The sequence below is a fragment of the Centropristis striata genome, chromosome 16 (assembly GCF_030273125.1).
Source record: "Centropristis striata isolate RG_2023a ecotype Rhode Island chromosome 16, C.striata_1.0, whole genome shotgun sequence".
NCBI lineage: Eukaryota > Metazoa > Chordata > Actinopteri > Perciformes > Serranidae > Centropristis > Centropristis striata.
This window is the reverse complement of record NC_081532.1, coordinates 30,400,293-30,414,433: the sequence shown is the minus strand read 5'-3', so window position 1 is coordinate 30,414,433 and position 14,141 is coordinate 30,400,293. Positions and strand designations below refer to the sequence as shown.

Below are 14,141 nucleotides of genomic sequence, written 5' to 3'. Positions count from 1 at the left end.
TATCAAGTTTTTTAAGTTAAATTTTAACCTGAAAAGTAACTAAGTAGAAGTATAAAGTTACATAAAATGGAAATATTGAAGTAAAGTACAAGTACCTCCAAACTGCACTTAAGTACGGTACTTGAGTAAATGTAGTTAGTTACTTTCCACCACTGGTGATGTGCAGTAACTACAGTTGGACTAGCCTTTATGGAGTCATTATTTGTCTTTTTCTTTCTTTTTTTCCACTATTTTGTCACCTCACAATGAGAAAATGGCTGTCTTGAAGTCACATGTTTAGAGTCAACCACATGACAGTGTTCCCTCCCCTAACTGGACATATGTGACAGTGCCATACATGTCTAAAATAGAGATGATTCAAGTTGGTCCAGACCATGCCTCTTTTTTCTCCCCAGAAGCTTATTGGACTCCACTTTACCAGCATGAAGTAAGACTTGGAAGATGGAAAACAGCTGCTAGCAAAAGAAGCAAAAGTGCCTTTTTTGTTCAGTAAACTTAAGTTTGTCATGTCAGTTTGATTGCTTGATCTTTACTACGAGCAGCAGAAGTCCGTGAGAATAAAAGGAATCGAAAATAAGCTTCTTTGGTGTTATCTTATGTAACTTAAAGTGGTATTTTAGAGCAAGGATCTGTGTGACATATGAGGTATGGTTAACACATCAAGACCAGCAGTGTGACTGCCTTTCCCAAGCAAGCACTTTTAATTTTTCTGCGACCACTGACATAGATTAAAATAGCATTAGACCATGTAACTCGGAATGTGAGGGTTGTTTTTTTTTTGTTTTATGGTCATTTTGTTTGGTTGTTGTTTTCTTACATAATAAATGTCAACATAATTACACACAGGACAGCTGTTAAGACACAGCGCAGCACATTTTTTAGATGCTACAGATTTAAAGTTGTCCACTGTAAATCACAGAAAAGTTGTATTCTACGATGAACAAGCTAGCTGGATCATGTTTTGTGGAGAGAAAGCTTGAGATGCATTTCTTTTCTTGTGGCTGTGTGTAAAAATGAACTCACCAGCTTGTTTTGCTCTTCATCATGTGCAAGTCCTCATGAATTTTCAGGCTTTTCTGCAGCGCATTGATCAAACTGAATTGCATTTGTGTATTTCAGGTACCCTGTTGATGAAATTGGTAGTGGTAAATGAACCCCATTTAAAAATGGAGCAGTGGAAGGGATGGCCGGATACCCTGGCCACCTCGTTCACCAGATATCACTGCCCTGGACTCCTTTCTGTGGGGTTATGTTAAAGATATTATGTATCGAACAAAGATATGGGACATCACTGACCTAGAGCAATATATCCCTGAAGCCATTGTGCACATTGATGAGGCTATGCTACAGCGAACATTTCAAGAAAATCGAATACTGTCTTAATAATTTCCACACATTTGTCTGTTTATTTGCTTTTGTAATAATGTTTTTAAGTTGCAAAGATACTTTATGGACACCTTGTCTGCTTGTCTTGTGTGTGTGCACTTCTTGTTTTATTTTGTAGTTTTCGTTCCTTACACGTGTCTCATTTGTAATAATCCTTCCCCTTGTTATACCTGTGTTTCCTCCTCTTGTCCGATTGTCTTTGTCTCCCCTGTGAGCACATGCCTGTATTTTGCCACCCTGCTTTTGATTGTCTGTTGTTATTCATTTGTCATGGTAAAACCACAGGTTTTCTGACAGTATTAATGATGACTGTGAAGGTTATATTACCCTTGACAGTACCAGGACCCTGATACCAGCTAACAGGAATAAGCCATAGGAATAGGAATAAATCATAAGATTAACAATTGTGCTTTTTCTACTATGTCCAAAATTTGAAAAAAATGAAAAATTTTAAAAAGCCCCAAAACTGTCAAAAATAGGCTTATTTTAGTCTGTTGATACATGTAGTAGTATATTTTTTTTAATTACCAGGAAAAAAACACCACATTTTGAGATGTCCAAAATTTGAAGAAAAAAAAAAATCATACTATAGTATGACAAAAAAAAGTCAAAATATGGTCCTTCTGTTTTTTTAGCAAGCTATTTTTAAAATAGCTTGTTGGTCATACTAATTGAATAATACATCCCAAAACATTATAAAAACAACAATTTTAGAACATGTCCTAAAAAAATGAGAAATGTCATACTATAGCATGTCGAAATTTTTGGTGAAAAAGTCAAATTTTTTAAATGCCCTGATACTCTCAAAATGGTCTTATTATAGTCTGTTGATACATGTAGTAGGACGGCTTTGCCAGAATTAACAAAAACAACACCATCATTTTAAAAACTGTAACATCGTTTTCCATATTCACATTTATTTACAGTTTTTCTCAGTCGCTTTGGTGCATTTCTCACATCACTATTATTAACATTTGCACAATAGTTAGTTCAACCTCCACAGCATTTAGTCATTTGTGCTCATCATAGTAGAAGTTTCTCATTCGTTACAACACATTGCAAATGCTTTTGGACATGCATCAATTTCTTTCATACAACTCTCTGCTGTTTTATAACATTATCATTGCTTATGTCATGTAAGTTTAAATTAACTCTACTTGTGAATGCTGAATAGTCATTCCATATAAAACTAATAGTCCCTTTTTCATTGCTTGAGTCAATACATACAAAAATGTTGAACTAGTTGTCAAAATCTATCATTTTTACACATTTTTTTTTAATCTTTTTTCCCCCTGGAAATGTCTCCTAAATTAAAATAATTTCTCTCAGGCAAACCTCAGCCTTCACTGATGAGAAGGGCTGTGTGAAGCATTAGTTGGACCAATGATAAGTCACTTCTCTACAATCACTCAGAGCTAAATCCATAAACCCATAAACACTTTACAACACATATGAACCAAGCAGGACATAGAGTGGACCATTTCTACAATACAGTGACACGGAAATGGAAGGTCAGCCTCGTGGAAGAGGGGTGAGGGTGCAGGGAGGAAGGAGATGAAATGTGATGACATCACAGCAGAGTCCTGCAGAGGGTGGATTCGCCACTCGAGGAGATACTTTCCTCGCTGCATTGCAAGAGATGATATTGGCTGTGATGTAGATGAAACTGTGTGGCCAGACAGAGAGGAACATATGTTGCATGTTCTGTTCCAACAGCTGTGCACAGCTCTACCCAAAGGGACTTTATGTTTGTTCTAAATAAGGGTGTATATTTTCTTTTGCACAATGCTGTGAACAAATTAGAATTGCAAAGCAATTGCAATAAAAATGTGAAACACACATATTCAGTGTGTTGTACTCAGTTGCCTCACTAAATACAGTAATGTGTAACTTTACTGCAGTTTTCAAATGGCTGTGCAAATAGTATATGGTGCTGTCTGGAGCATTTTCAGGTAGCGTCACCAAGATCTGACTTTTTTGCATTGGAAAACATTTACAGAGTAAACTGTCATAATGAAAACATGACAGAGACATTTGACTACCTGTTCATAAACATGGTGTCAGGACTTTTCATCTTGATGACACTGACATTTTCTTTGACGTGAATACTTGCTTTTGAGGAATGAACTATCCATTTTGAGCAAGTGACACACTTTTGCAGGTTATCAACTAGATTTTGCAGTTTGTACTAATTGTTTTGAGAAATGCATTAACTGTTGTGCAAATGTAAATAGTGATGTGAGAAATGCAACAAAGCGAGTGAGAAAAACTGTATCATCAGATATTGCTTTTTAAACTTTTGGCTGCAGTCTAGTATTTTATAACTCTCCAGAAAAACTAAATATTTTAATCAATCAATCAACCAATCACTGTGGCAGAATGCAAGATACAGATGTCTGTTCTGCTCAACAACCGACTGTCACACTATTTGTCACTTCTCTTGTAATTACAGTCTTGTCATGCTGGGCTCTATCAAACAGGATCTGTTTGCACATGATCTCCTCCCACACGCCGACATGAAATACATTTGGCTCCTGTCAGCAGTATTGTCCAGGTTGTCCTGAAAAGAACTATGTGTTAGTCGCTGCCATCGCCACAGTTGTTTTTTGCTGGAGTTATGGGAAAACCACTAAGATCAACGTAAAAAATGCAGTCGGTTTACATCTTAGTGCAGGTCATAATTCAGGCTCAGAACCACTGAATTCTCTCCATTATCTTGTTCAGCTTCTCTGCAGGAGCCGGAGAGTGTCCAGTGCAGATAATTCATCAAACATAAAAGTAAATAACGCAAAAGTGTTGGGTGTAGCTACTGTAAACTGTATCATATAGGGTCACTCTATGCTCTGGCATCATCAACAAAGTTTGAAGACTAAATTTAAAGGTAATTACTATGACAGTGAGGAGAGAAAACTGAAATAACCCTGAGCTTTTCAAAGCTGTCATTATCATTGGAATTGTAATGACAAGGTTTGGGTCTCTTCAATGGACTTCTTGGGGTAGGACACCCACAAACATGGCATTCCTGAGGGTAACATTGCAGCATATTAATGATATATTGCACAGTGTAGATTACAAAGCTGGGGTCTCTTCTCATGCTTTATGGTTTCAGTTAACTTGAAAGAAAATACCAAAATGTCCTTTAAAACATTGTGTTTGAGATGTGCTGTGTCATGCTGTAGAGGAGCACTTTACATACAGATTATACGGTAGCAGTGAACATTTGGATGACATCCGAACATGATCTGGCAACATAAAGATTTTTTTTTTTTTTTAATCTCTACTCAAAACTGAACATTTTACATGTTTTCTGTGTAAAATCTAAAATCTTCATTCTACACAGATGGGAGTTCCTACTTTATTATGCTTGAATTAACCTTTAAATATTGTTAACATTATCTTTTTGTTAGTGATAGCGATAGATAGATGAATACATAGACAGACAGACAGACAGACAGACAGACAGACAGACAGACAGACAGATAGATAGGTATGTCGATTTTTGTCAAAAATTGTCAAATTTTCCACTGCCTAAAAATGCTTCAAATGACTCATTCTACACAGATGGGAGTTCCTACTTCATCACATTATGAATGATAGTATTACAAAAGTGGGTGTGTGTTTAAAACTAAAACATGCTGTGATTCATGCAACACATGGTCTGAGGTGGATTGCAGCTCTAAAAACACTGCACATTGACCTAATTTATTGCTACATTAACCACAAGATGTGTCTGAACATCAACAGCAAGAAAATATTTAACAATGATTTCAACATGAAAACACACTCCAGACAAAACATGGCTTCTTTAACATGTCTAATAGGGCTTTTTTTTTTTTTTTTAACGTTTAATCCAGGGGTTTATAATCACATTATCACACTGTTAACATGCAACCAAGACATCTATGGGCACAAGTCAGTGAGAGGTCCTGCACATGTATGCTTTGATAGGGGCAAACGACCATTCTGGTGAGCCGCAGGATTGAAAAAAGTAGCCACAGTATTTAGAAAAAAGGAAGGAGGAAAGAAAGTCCAATATTTTTAGTCCAAATTACAGTGTTGGAACAGTGCTTTGCACAGTCGAGTGTCCTGGGAGTGGAATGGCATGATGGGTGAAGACTGGTGCCAAGCCCCACCCTCCCCACATTGTCCTCTCTGTGGACTTCCTGCACTCTCTTGTGCCCATCTGCAGGACCTCTGCCCTCCCCTTACCCTCCTGCCTGGGCTGGCCGACAGCTCGGTTTCTGCCTCAGTCGCCTGCTGCCTGAGGTGAAGCTCTCTCGTATAAGCACATGTTAGGTCAGGGCTGGGGCAGGGTCAGTTCCTCACGGATGCCTCAATTGCTAGACTACCAGCGGCTCCTTTCAGAAGTCTGTCCTCTTTCTGTTGATACAAAGTGGGTGAAAAATATCACAGACCCGGTATAAATCTTCAGTTCATGTAAGGTCTCTGAGTTGCTGTGCCTGCGCTGCTGTGGGATATCCTTGCTGTCTCTGCATCCTCCACTAAAGCCAGTAACTCTGAACATTACATGAAAAAGCATTAGCTGATACACTACAGCATGGACTTATGATGCCGTGCCAACCACCCACCTAAAGCGCAGAAACAGCCACTCATGCTTTTCATGCATTCTCTCGTGAAACGTGCCTTGCTGCCCAAATATTTTTCCCTTGGAAAGCCTGTGGTTAACACAAGGATGAGTGGGAGTGAGATGATTGCTAACATTCTTTTAACTTTTATGCCAGCTGGAGTGCAGGTCACATTTGCATTTTTTAAGGTTGGTGAAAGGGCTGCAGCAGATTTAATGTGGTGATTATTGTAGGATCATGAAAAGGAGGCAGAAAGGATTTTTTTTTTAAATGCAGGCATGATTCACTCCAGCTACTGAACATGATTCAGTAGATGTAGTAATACCTTATAAAACAAAGCCAGAATCCATTCTACCTATGAGTCACATTTTCAGTCTGAAATAGGAGTTTTAGTTGCTTTATTTATTTTATTGTCTTCCCCACAAAGCCCCAATGTGTTTCAAATAAAAAAGACTTACCAGTACTTAGCAGGTTTATTCCAAAAATGAGTGCAGAGATGAGAAAAATTTTGAAATTGTGTTTAAAACTAGTAATTTATTTCAAAACTCTACAGATGCACCTTTATGACTGCCAGATACAAATTAAAATCACTCTTAATTTAACCAGTAGCCAAATTAGTGAAGTTGTGAAAGTCCAAAGAGCTGCTGGGTGAAGGAATTACTGAGGCAAACTACTATGTAAGTCTTAAATACACCCATAAAAGTATTTTAAGACAATTTCGTTAGGCTTTTTGAGTGTGAGCCATTCATTTTGACTCTTTATAAGTCCCTTTCTCCTTTCCTTAGGGGATTTTTTGGCTCCAGAATAACCAGTAAAGATGAGGAGGGGAAAAACATAACCAAAAATAATCCTCTTCTCCTCCCTCAAAAAAGAAAAAAAAATGGAAATGCAGTCGGTAGGCAGGTAGTCGGTCTCCGGCTCAGCTCACGGGAGGGGGGACTCCTGATGGAGCTGGGATGGACCGCCACTGGATTGGTTGATGGCTGCACTCGGTGTGGCCCCATGCCAAGCCCTTATGTCTTTATATACTGTCAACGGGTGACCGGGCAGTCCTGAGTGTGCATCGCATCCACTCTGCCTCTCTCCATCTCCACTGCTCCCTCTCTCTCTCTCTCTCTCTGCAGGGCCCCTGCTGTCACTCTTTGACTCCAGCATCCAGCAAATCTTCTTCTCCTCAGCCTTACTTTTCTCTCTTCTCCCCGGCTGTGAAACAATGGCCACGCCGAGCCTCCTCCTCACTTTATGCGTGTGGCTTGTGGCTGGGAGCCTCTCAGTGGAGGCGACATACTACCGGCACCACCGCTACGTCCCCCACTTCTACCGCTACCGGGAGCACTCTGCCAACACGGAAAACCTCCTCCCTGAGGTCTCCAACCCGGAGCCAGAAGTCCCGCAGCCCGGCGTGCCGACCTACCCCGAGATCCCCGAGGTGTTCCACCCGGCACCTGAAGTCATCCACACCATACCAGAGGCTATCCACCCCGTGCCCGAAGTCGTGCATCCTGCATCTGAGCCTTACCCACAACTCGACGTTTACCAGCCGGTGCCTGAAGCCTCCTCCCCTGTCAACATGAGCCGGGTTTTCTACGGGATCATGTTTGACGCTGGGAGCACAGGCAGCAGGATCCACATCTACAAGTTCATCCAGAAAGATCCTGGTAAGTGCGCTTACTTTCTCTAAACTACTCTATCTCCAAACACATGCTGCCTGGCTCCCACTCTGTCTGCATGCTGTTAGGTCATTCACTGTGAGGTGTAAGGACAAACATTGCAGGGGCAATAAAACTTCTAAAAGTAGCTGAAGTGGACTTTTAATTTGCCTGAGTGACTCAACTGTGTAGGAAGCAGACCTCTAAAACTGAATCAGGATGTAGTGAAGTACTAAATATCAGGGGCTGTACAATGACATGTACTGGAGTTTTTATTTTATCCTAAAAATATCATATGCACTCTATGATCTCTTCCCTGACACAAGCTCTTTTTTTATTTTTTAGTTGAGCTGCCAGTTCTGGACAATGAAATGTACCACGCAGTGAAGCCTGGACTTTCTGCTTATAAGGACAACCCTGAGGAGGTATGTATCCATGTTTACACCATCACTTATTATTAATTATCAGGTATATTAAGGAGTTGTTCACTGTCTGCAAACCACAGGGATTTTCTTTGGGTTGGGTTCATGTGATGTAAACACTGCGTAATTACCAAAAAATGCCTCATAGTGATGACTGCTGCCCACTCCTGTTTGTTACACATTTTTAAAGACTTTGACCACTGAAGAAATGTTTCCAGTTCGATTATGAAATGCCTCTCCTTCTGATGAGTACGCTGCCTCGCCCACAGGGTGGCAACACTATCCGACAGCTGCTGAAGATCGCCAAGAAGACAGTGCCGGAGGAGGATTGGAGGAGGACCCCGGTGGTCTTGAAGGCCACAGCGGGTCTGCGTCTGCTGCCTGAAGACAAGGCCAATGCTCTTCTTAAGGAGGTGAGGCACGTTTTCTCTCTGCCCTCAGACAGTTTGGCACAAACACCACCCGTCCCGCCAAGGAGCGGGATGAGAAACCACTAAGTGCTTACAAGTGTCACTGAAAAAAAGGCAGCAAGTCTGCCCATTTGGTGGCTATCATGTTGCAAAAAAACAGCTGTTGTGGGGTTGTGTGGAGTAACCATATTTGTCATTTAAAGTACTAAATCCAGGCTACTGTTCCAGCCATGCTTGTGGTTGAGTTATCTGTCACTCTAAAACAGAACCAGAGCCTGAATAGACTGACGACAGCATAATATTTGGGTGTGCGGTCCAGCATTGTTATGTTGTAGTAACACATAATTGGTAGATAATTGTAATGAAATGGTGATGAATCTATTCCACAGGTGAAAGAGGTGTTCGATGAGTCCCCTTTCTTTGTGCCAAACAACAGTGTTTCCATCATGAATGGAGCAAAAGAAGGTAAGTTATCTTTCAATGCTCTGTAACCACTTTATATATATGTGATGCAATATGACATATATTGTCTGACCAGGTGCTTTAACAGCCTAATTCACCAAACAAGCTGCTCTCATAAATCTTTTTACAAGAGGTCTGTAACTACCTCGCTGAAACAAATAAATAAGCAGTGTGAGTTGTTGCCCCACGCCCATTAATTTAGTGCGATCCTCCACATCACTCATTAAGACACCCTCACTATGTTATGTTTCATCATGTGCCTGTTATTATCCTCAGTTTATGAGCCCAATTACTTGACATCTGAGACTATTCTAATTACCTGGGCTGGTCTGCAATCCTACACCAACTCTGCTACTTTATTGAAATCCTTTCCAGTTCATTCTGCTTGAACACATTAAAAAAGTGAAAATGTAGCAGTTGTAATCACCTCTCAGGCTTGTACTAATGCAGACATTTTCACCCATGTGCTGTTTTAGGAGTCCTCGCCTGGGTCACAGTGAACTTCCTTACAGGTAAGACATTGCTTGTGTTTTGCTATGGTGGTGTTAGTGGTCAGGAGGCTCATATCTGAGGCTCCAATGTACACAGAAGCCCAGCAGTGAAAGACTCTTGTCTCCTGTCTGAGGTTATAAGCTTGAATCACTGGTCCCAAAACAGGTTGCAAAAACAAGCAATATCTCCCTCGTGTTTTTACGCACAGCTATGGCACCTTCAAATTTATTTTTAAGAACCACCTTAAGCTTCAAACCGCAAAGGTCTTTTCCTTCCCGGTGGGGAAAGACATGATCTGTAATGTGCATGCATCATACTGACAGTAAAGGTTAAAAAAGGAAGAAATTCTAACTGAAACTGGTGATAAAGCCACAAGATTACACAGTGTGCTCTGTTTGTTGCACTGATGATGGACAGCACCTTATGCTGCTTATTTTCCACAGGTCACTTGTACTCCAACACAAGGAGGACAGTAGGCATCCTGGATTTGGGTGGCGGATCCACACAGATCACATTCCTTCCCAAGTCAAAGGTGAATGAAATATCTTATGTGGTAAATAAGATTTAATAAGTACAAATGTTCTTGCCACTAAACATTTTGTTGTTTATCCAACAGAAAACGGTCCAGTCTGCTCCCGCCACCTACATTGCTAGATTCAACCTCTTTGAACATACCTACCAACTCTACACACACAGGTAAATAAAAGACAAAGAAGATGCTATATTGTTAATGGATTGGATTTTGCCCATAATATCAGTTTTCTGTAGAGGAAAACATCCACATCTGTCTATAAACATACCATAATTGTATGTCATCACACAGCTACCTTGGAAATGGACTGTATGCAGCACGACTGGCAACCCTCGGAGCACTAGGAGCTGATGGTAGAGACATTTTTATCACCTCTCTGTTTTGTGTCATTCTGTCATAAATGTGTTCACTTGAAGATGACAAACTGCTTCTTGTTTTTGTTTTCCCAGGTCTAGATTGGAAAATCTTCACTAGTTCCTGCCTGCCGAAAAAGTTCAGAGAAGATGTGACTTTTGGAGGAACCACCTACAAAGTTAGCGGGATTCCAGACGGTAAGATAAAAGCTTCCTGAGGTTTTGATTGCCTTCCCAGAGTCTTGGATGCAGCAATCCGTGCATTCCTTTCTCAACTCTGGAACACAATAGAGTACAGTACAATACAGTCTCTCATGAGAACATTTACCCGCTGAAGTTTCTGTAACCTTGGCGCCAAACGCATGTTTTGTCATCCCCTCTCTCTCTCCGTCTTCCCTCTTGAACAATTATACTGCAGTCAACCTTGTATTTAAACGAAAAGAAAACTGTCAGTTAACTTCACAAATAAGGCAGTCACTCCCATACCACAGTCAAGTAGCCAAAAGATGCTGGGCTTGTCCCTGAGTTGTTATTTTTTTGTGTAACGAGCGGCTTGATCTGGACTGCTCACAATTATGTGGTAAAAATAGACAGCCCAACAGGGCCGCGCTAACTGCCGCTCTTGTCAGCACATGGTTTTGCCGGCACATCTTGGCCAACCATACCCATGGGGCTGTGTGAAACTCATCCTTCTGGGGCTTCCCTTGTATATTGTCTGATGAACCCCCAGCTGCAACCCCTGGCTGACCTCAAAACTGAGGCTCCAAACTTTCACAATGCATTCCAACCATTGCTGCCTCCAAGCACCTTTAACTCATTGTTTACTCCACTATTTTCAATATTAGTTAGAATAAAATGACATTTACCTTCTCCCTCTGTCTTCAGGCTATGCAGGCTACAAGCTGTGCTACTATGAGGTAATGAAGGTTATCAAAGGAATAGTGCACCAGCCTTATGAAGTGAAGGGCAGCAGCGTCTTCTACGCATTCTCCTACTACTTCGACAGAGCTGTGGAGTCTGGCCTCATCGGTGAGTGGGCTCACACCAAAGAGTCACCTTCCAGTACCATTACCTTTCATGCTAATTATCATCTTTTGCAGAAAATGGGTATTTAGTTTGCATGTTTTTTCTGCACAGATGGCAGTCGGGGTGGTTCGGTTGAAGTCAGGGATTTTAAGAAGAGAGCCAAAGAAGGTAAGAGTTGATGGTATCTTCTCTAGGGTTGTATAAACTTGTGTATGAAACCAACAATCTTACAAGTTATATATATCAGTCCTCTAACCGCTTCATGCAGCACAGCCTGTGCTCTAAACAGCAAAAGCACTAAACCTTGTTTGTGCCCAAACACTTGGCACAATTGCACCAAACGGGCACAGCCTGTCCTGTCAAAAGAATCAACAATTAAATTGTTGACGATTGTTATAGAATGCATGTTAACATCACTGTAAAATGTTTAGCAACCATGCTTATCAGTTCGAGTGTGTGACACCTCCAATGCCCATGTAGAACCAGATTTATAGCAAGTAGGAATGAGTTGACGTGTTATGCAAGGCTGTTTGTGTTGTGAGAACACTGTCACATGGTCTCGAGGAACAAGCCTGGCTCAGGCTGGGCTGGCAGCTGAGCTGAAGATGTCTGTCTGGCCCAGGCAGGCAGGAGGGCACCTGACAGCCACACACCACCTGGGGGCTGACACATACTGAAACACACACTAACTGTTTAACACTGCCACCCACCCGCAGCCCTGTGCTGACCCTCGCACCTCCCTGTTTATTCAGCCAAACAAAACAGAAAGGTCATCTTTTAATCATGTAGCACAGGGGTTAGAAAAGGTGTTTGGTTTTGTTAAGACATGGAACATGACTCCATTATATGGTGCAACAAGGTGTCTCTGTCAAATGCTTTTTTTATCAGCGATATGTGAAACACGTGTAAATGTCATGTCTGAAACCTGTGGCTTTTTTTTTTTTTTTGCAGTGTGCAACAAAATGACCAAGTACCGTGCTATCAGCCCCTTCCTCTGCATGGATATGACATATATCACCTGTCTGCTAAAGGAGGGCTTTGGCTTCAAGGACAGCACTGTGCTGCAGGTGAGCAAATCAGGGGAAGATTACTGTGGACGGGATACAAAATGTGAAAATCAGTCAGTACAGCACTTTACAATACTTAAACATTGTCAAAATCACTAATCAAAACTCTGTTCAACAGCTCGCCAAGAAGGTGAACAACGTAGAGACGAGCTGGGCCCTGGGGGCAACCTTCGACTACTTCAGAAACCTCAACATCCACTAAGGACAGCTCGCTGTCACTGCAGCCGGCACTGAGAAGGACAGTCTGTCACTGTGGGGCTTCCTGTCCTCTGTCCACCCTCGATCAGCCCGTCCCCTCACAGACACACCCGGTCCCACCACGCCCCCTCCTCTTTTCCTCAACCTCAGCTCCCTGCGAACACTCTGAGACCTGTTGAAAAAAGAAATCACTATATTTTTTTAAGGCCAGCTATTTCTACTGTATGTTGAGCTCATGACTGGTGGGCTGACTTTATTTTTGTAAAACGTTTACATTTTTGATTCCTTATGGCTGTCTGATCTGAAATGTCTACCTGTTGAGTGTGTAGAGGGTAGTTTAGAAGCAACACCACCAGTCATGGTATTTTGGTATTTACTGTGGTCCTGGTGTGCACTGTACAGTGCAGTGGAATTTATTTAGAGACTAGTTGCTCGAAGTGCAACCATAATTGTCTTTCTAAATGCTTGTAATTTTTTTTATTTTATTCTAGCAGTAAATCATTTTACTCGAACCATAATGCATTTCCCCCCTAGCCATCATTGGAAATAGACAACCGTACAGCTTCTTTTCTTCAACTTTGCACATAACACTTTTATTGCAGATATTGTAGCTAAGACAGTTGCTTTGATGTCGACCAGAGTTGTATGTATTCATCACGTAGTGCTGGATTCACCATGACTGAGAGAAGCACTGTGGAGACGCCTCCTACAGACTCGTATGGCTGTTACATGTGTGAGGTTAATGCCTGTAGTTTAGTTAAAGTTCAGCCATTACTGTTTGTTTTGTCTACAGTGGAAAATACCTTATCAAGCTTGGCTAAATTGCAGGGGCCCTGCCTCTGAACTCTATTTTAGACTGACAAAAAAGACCTCTCATCAAGCATAGATAGTGCATCCCACAACATCATTTACAGCCATTAAACACAGCAAAAATGTAAACAGAAATTATGTAAAAAGTTTCAAGCCTGACTCTTTCATTTTTTGCTGGTTGCTCAGAAAACTTCCTAATATTGAATTCTGTTTTTGAATTCATCTTTCTTGTGAACTGTACAAATATTTAAATAACTTTATCTAATGTAGAGTATTTTAATTATCCTCATTCAATATTAACTATTCAGTGTAACTGCTCTTTAAACCATGCCTTTGCTGTATCTTCAGTATTCAACATGTTCAATAACTACTGCTGTATATACATAATGTAAACTTGTATTAGTGAAATCTTTTGACAGAAACTGCTTTTACGTTGCAAAATCTTTATGCTGCACAATTGCTCAGAAATGCCTGTATGTTCATCAGCATGAATAACCTGATGACTGACAATATGTACATTGTTGTTTTTATTAAATCCAGTGAAATAAATGTATACTATACATGTATTTTAATAAAACATGAAAAATTTACTTTGTGTGTACCTTTACTATTTTATATTCAGACAAACTTCTTGTAACAAAGTTCTGTTGGGTGTACTGGTACCTTAATACTTGAATGTATGCATCCATCCGAGAAAGACACATATCATATGATATCTGAGAAATGTACTTGAATATTTCAGAGCTTG

The 14,141-nt window shown here is 40.7% G+C and overlaps 1 protein-coding gene across 1 annotated transcript; it reads left to right on the top strand.

The window, feature by feature from the left end:
- The first annotated feature begins 7,162 nt into the window (after positions 1–7,162).
- entpd5a (ectonucleoside triphosphate diphosphohydrolase 5a) lies at positions 7,163–13,257 on the top strand. The gene is made up of 13 exons (XM_059353189.1): positions 7,163–7,630; positions 7,967–8,046; positions 8,313–8,456; positions 8,843–8,918; positions 9,392–9,427; positions 9,851–9,939; positions 10,024–10,103; positions 10,231–10,292; positions 10,389–10,490; positions 11,178–11,321; positions 11,430–11,486; positions 12,270–12,385; positions 12,504–13,257. Exons 1-13 carry the CDS (start codon positions 7,186–7,188, stop codon positions 12,585–12,587), a joined length of 1,515 nt encoding a protein of 504 aa, XP_059209172.1. The 5' UTR covers positions 7,163–7,185; the 3' UTR covers positions 12,588–13,257.
- Positions 13,258–14,141: the final 884 nt, after the last annotated feature.

Coding starts and splice junctions, on each gene's coding strand:
- entpd5a (XM_059353189.1), top strand. CDS start 7,186: ATGGCCACGCCGAGCCTCCTCCTCACTTTATGCGTGTGGCTTGTGGCT. Junction 8,047..8,312: donor ATAAGGACAACCCTGAGGAG/GTATGTATCCAT, acceptor CCTCGCCCACAG/GGTGGCAACACTATCCGACA. Junction 10,293..10,388: donor CGGAGCACTAGGAGCTGATG/GTAGAGACATTT, acceptor TTGTTTTCCCAG/GTCTAGATTGGAAAATCTTC.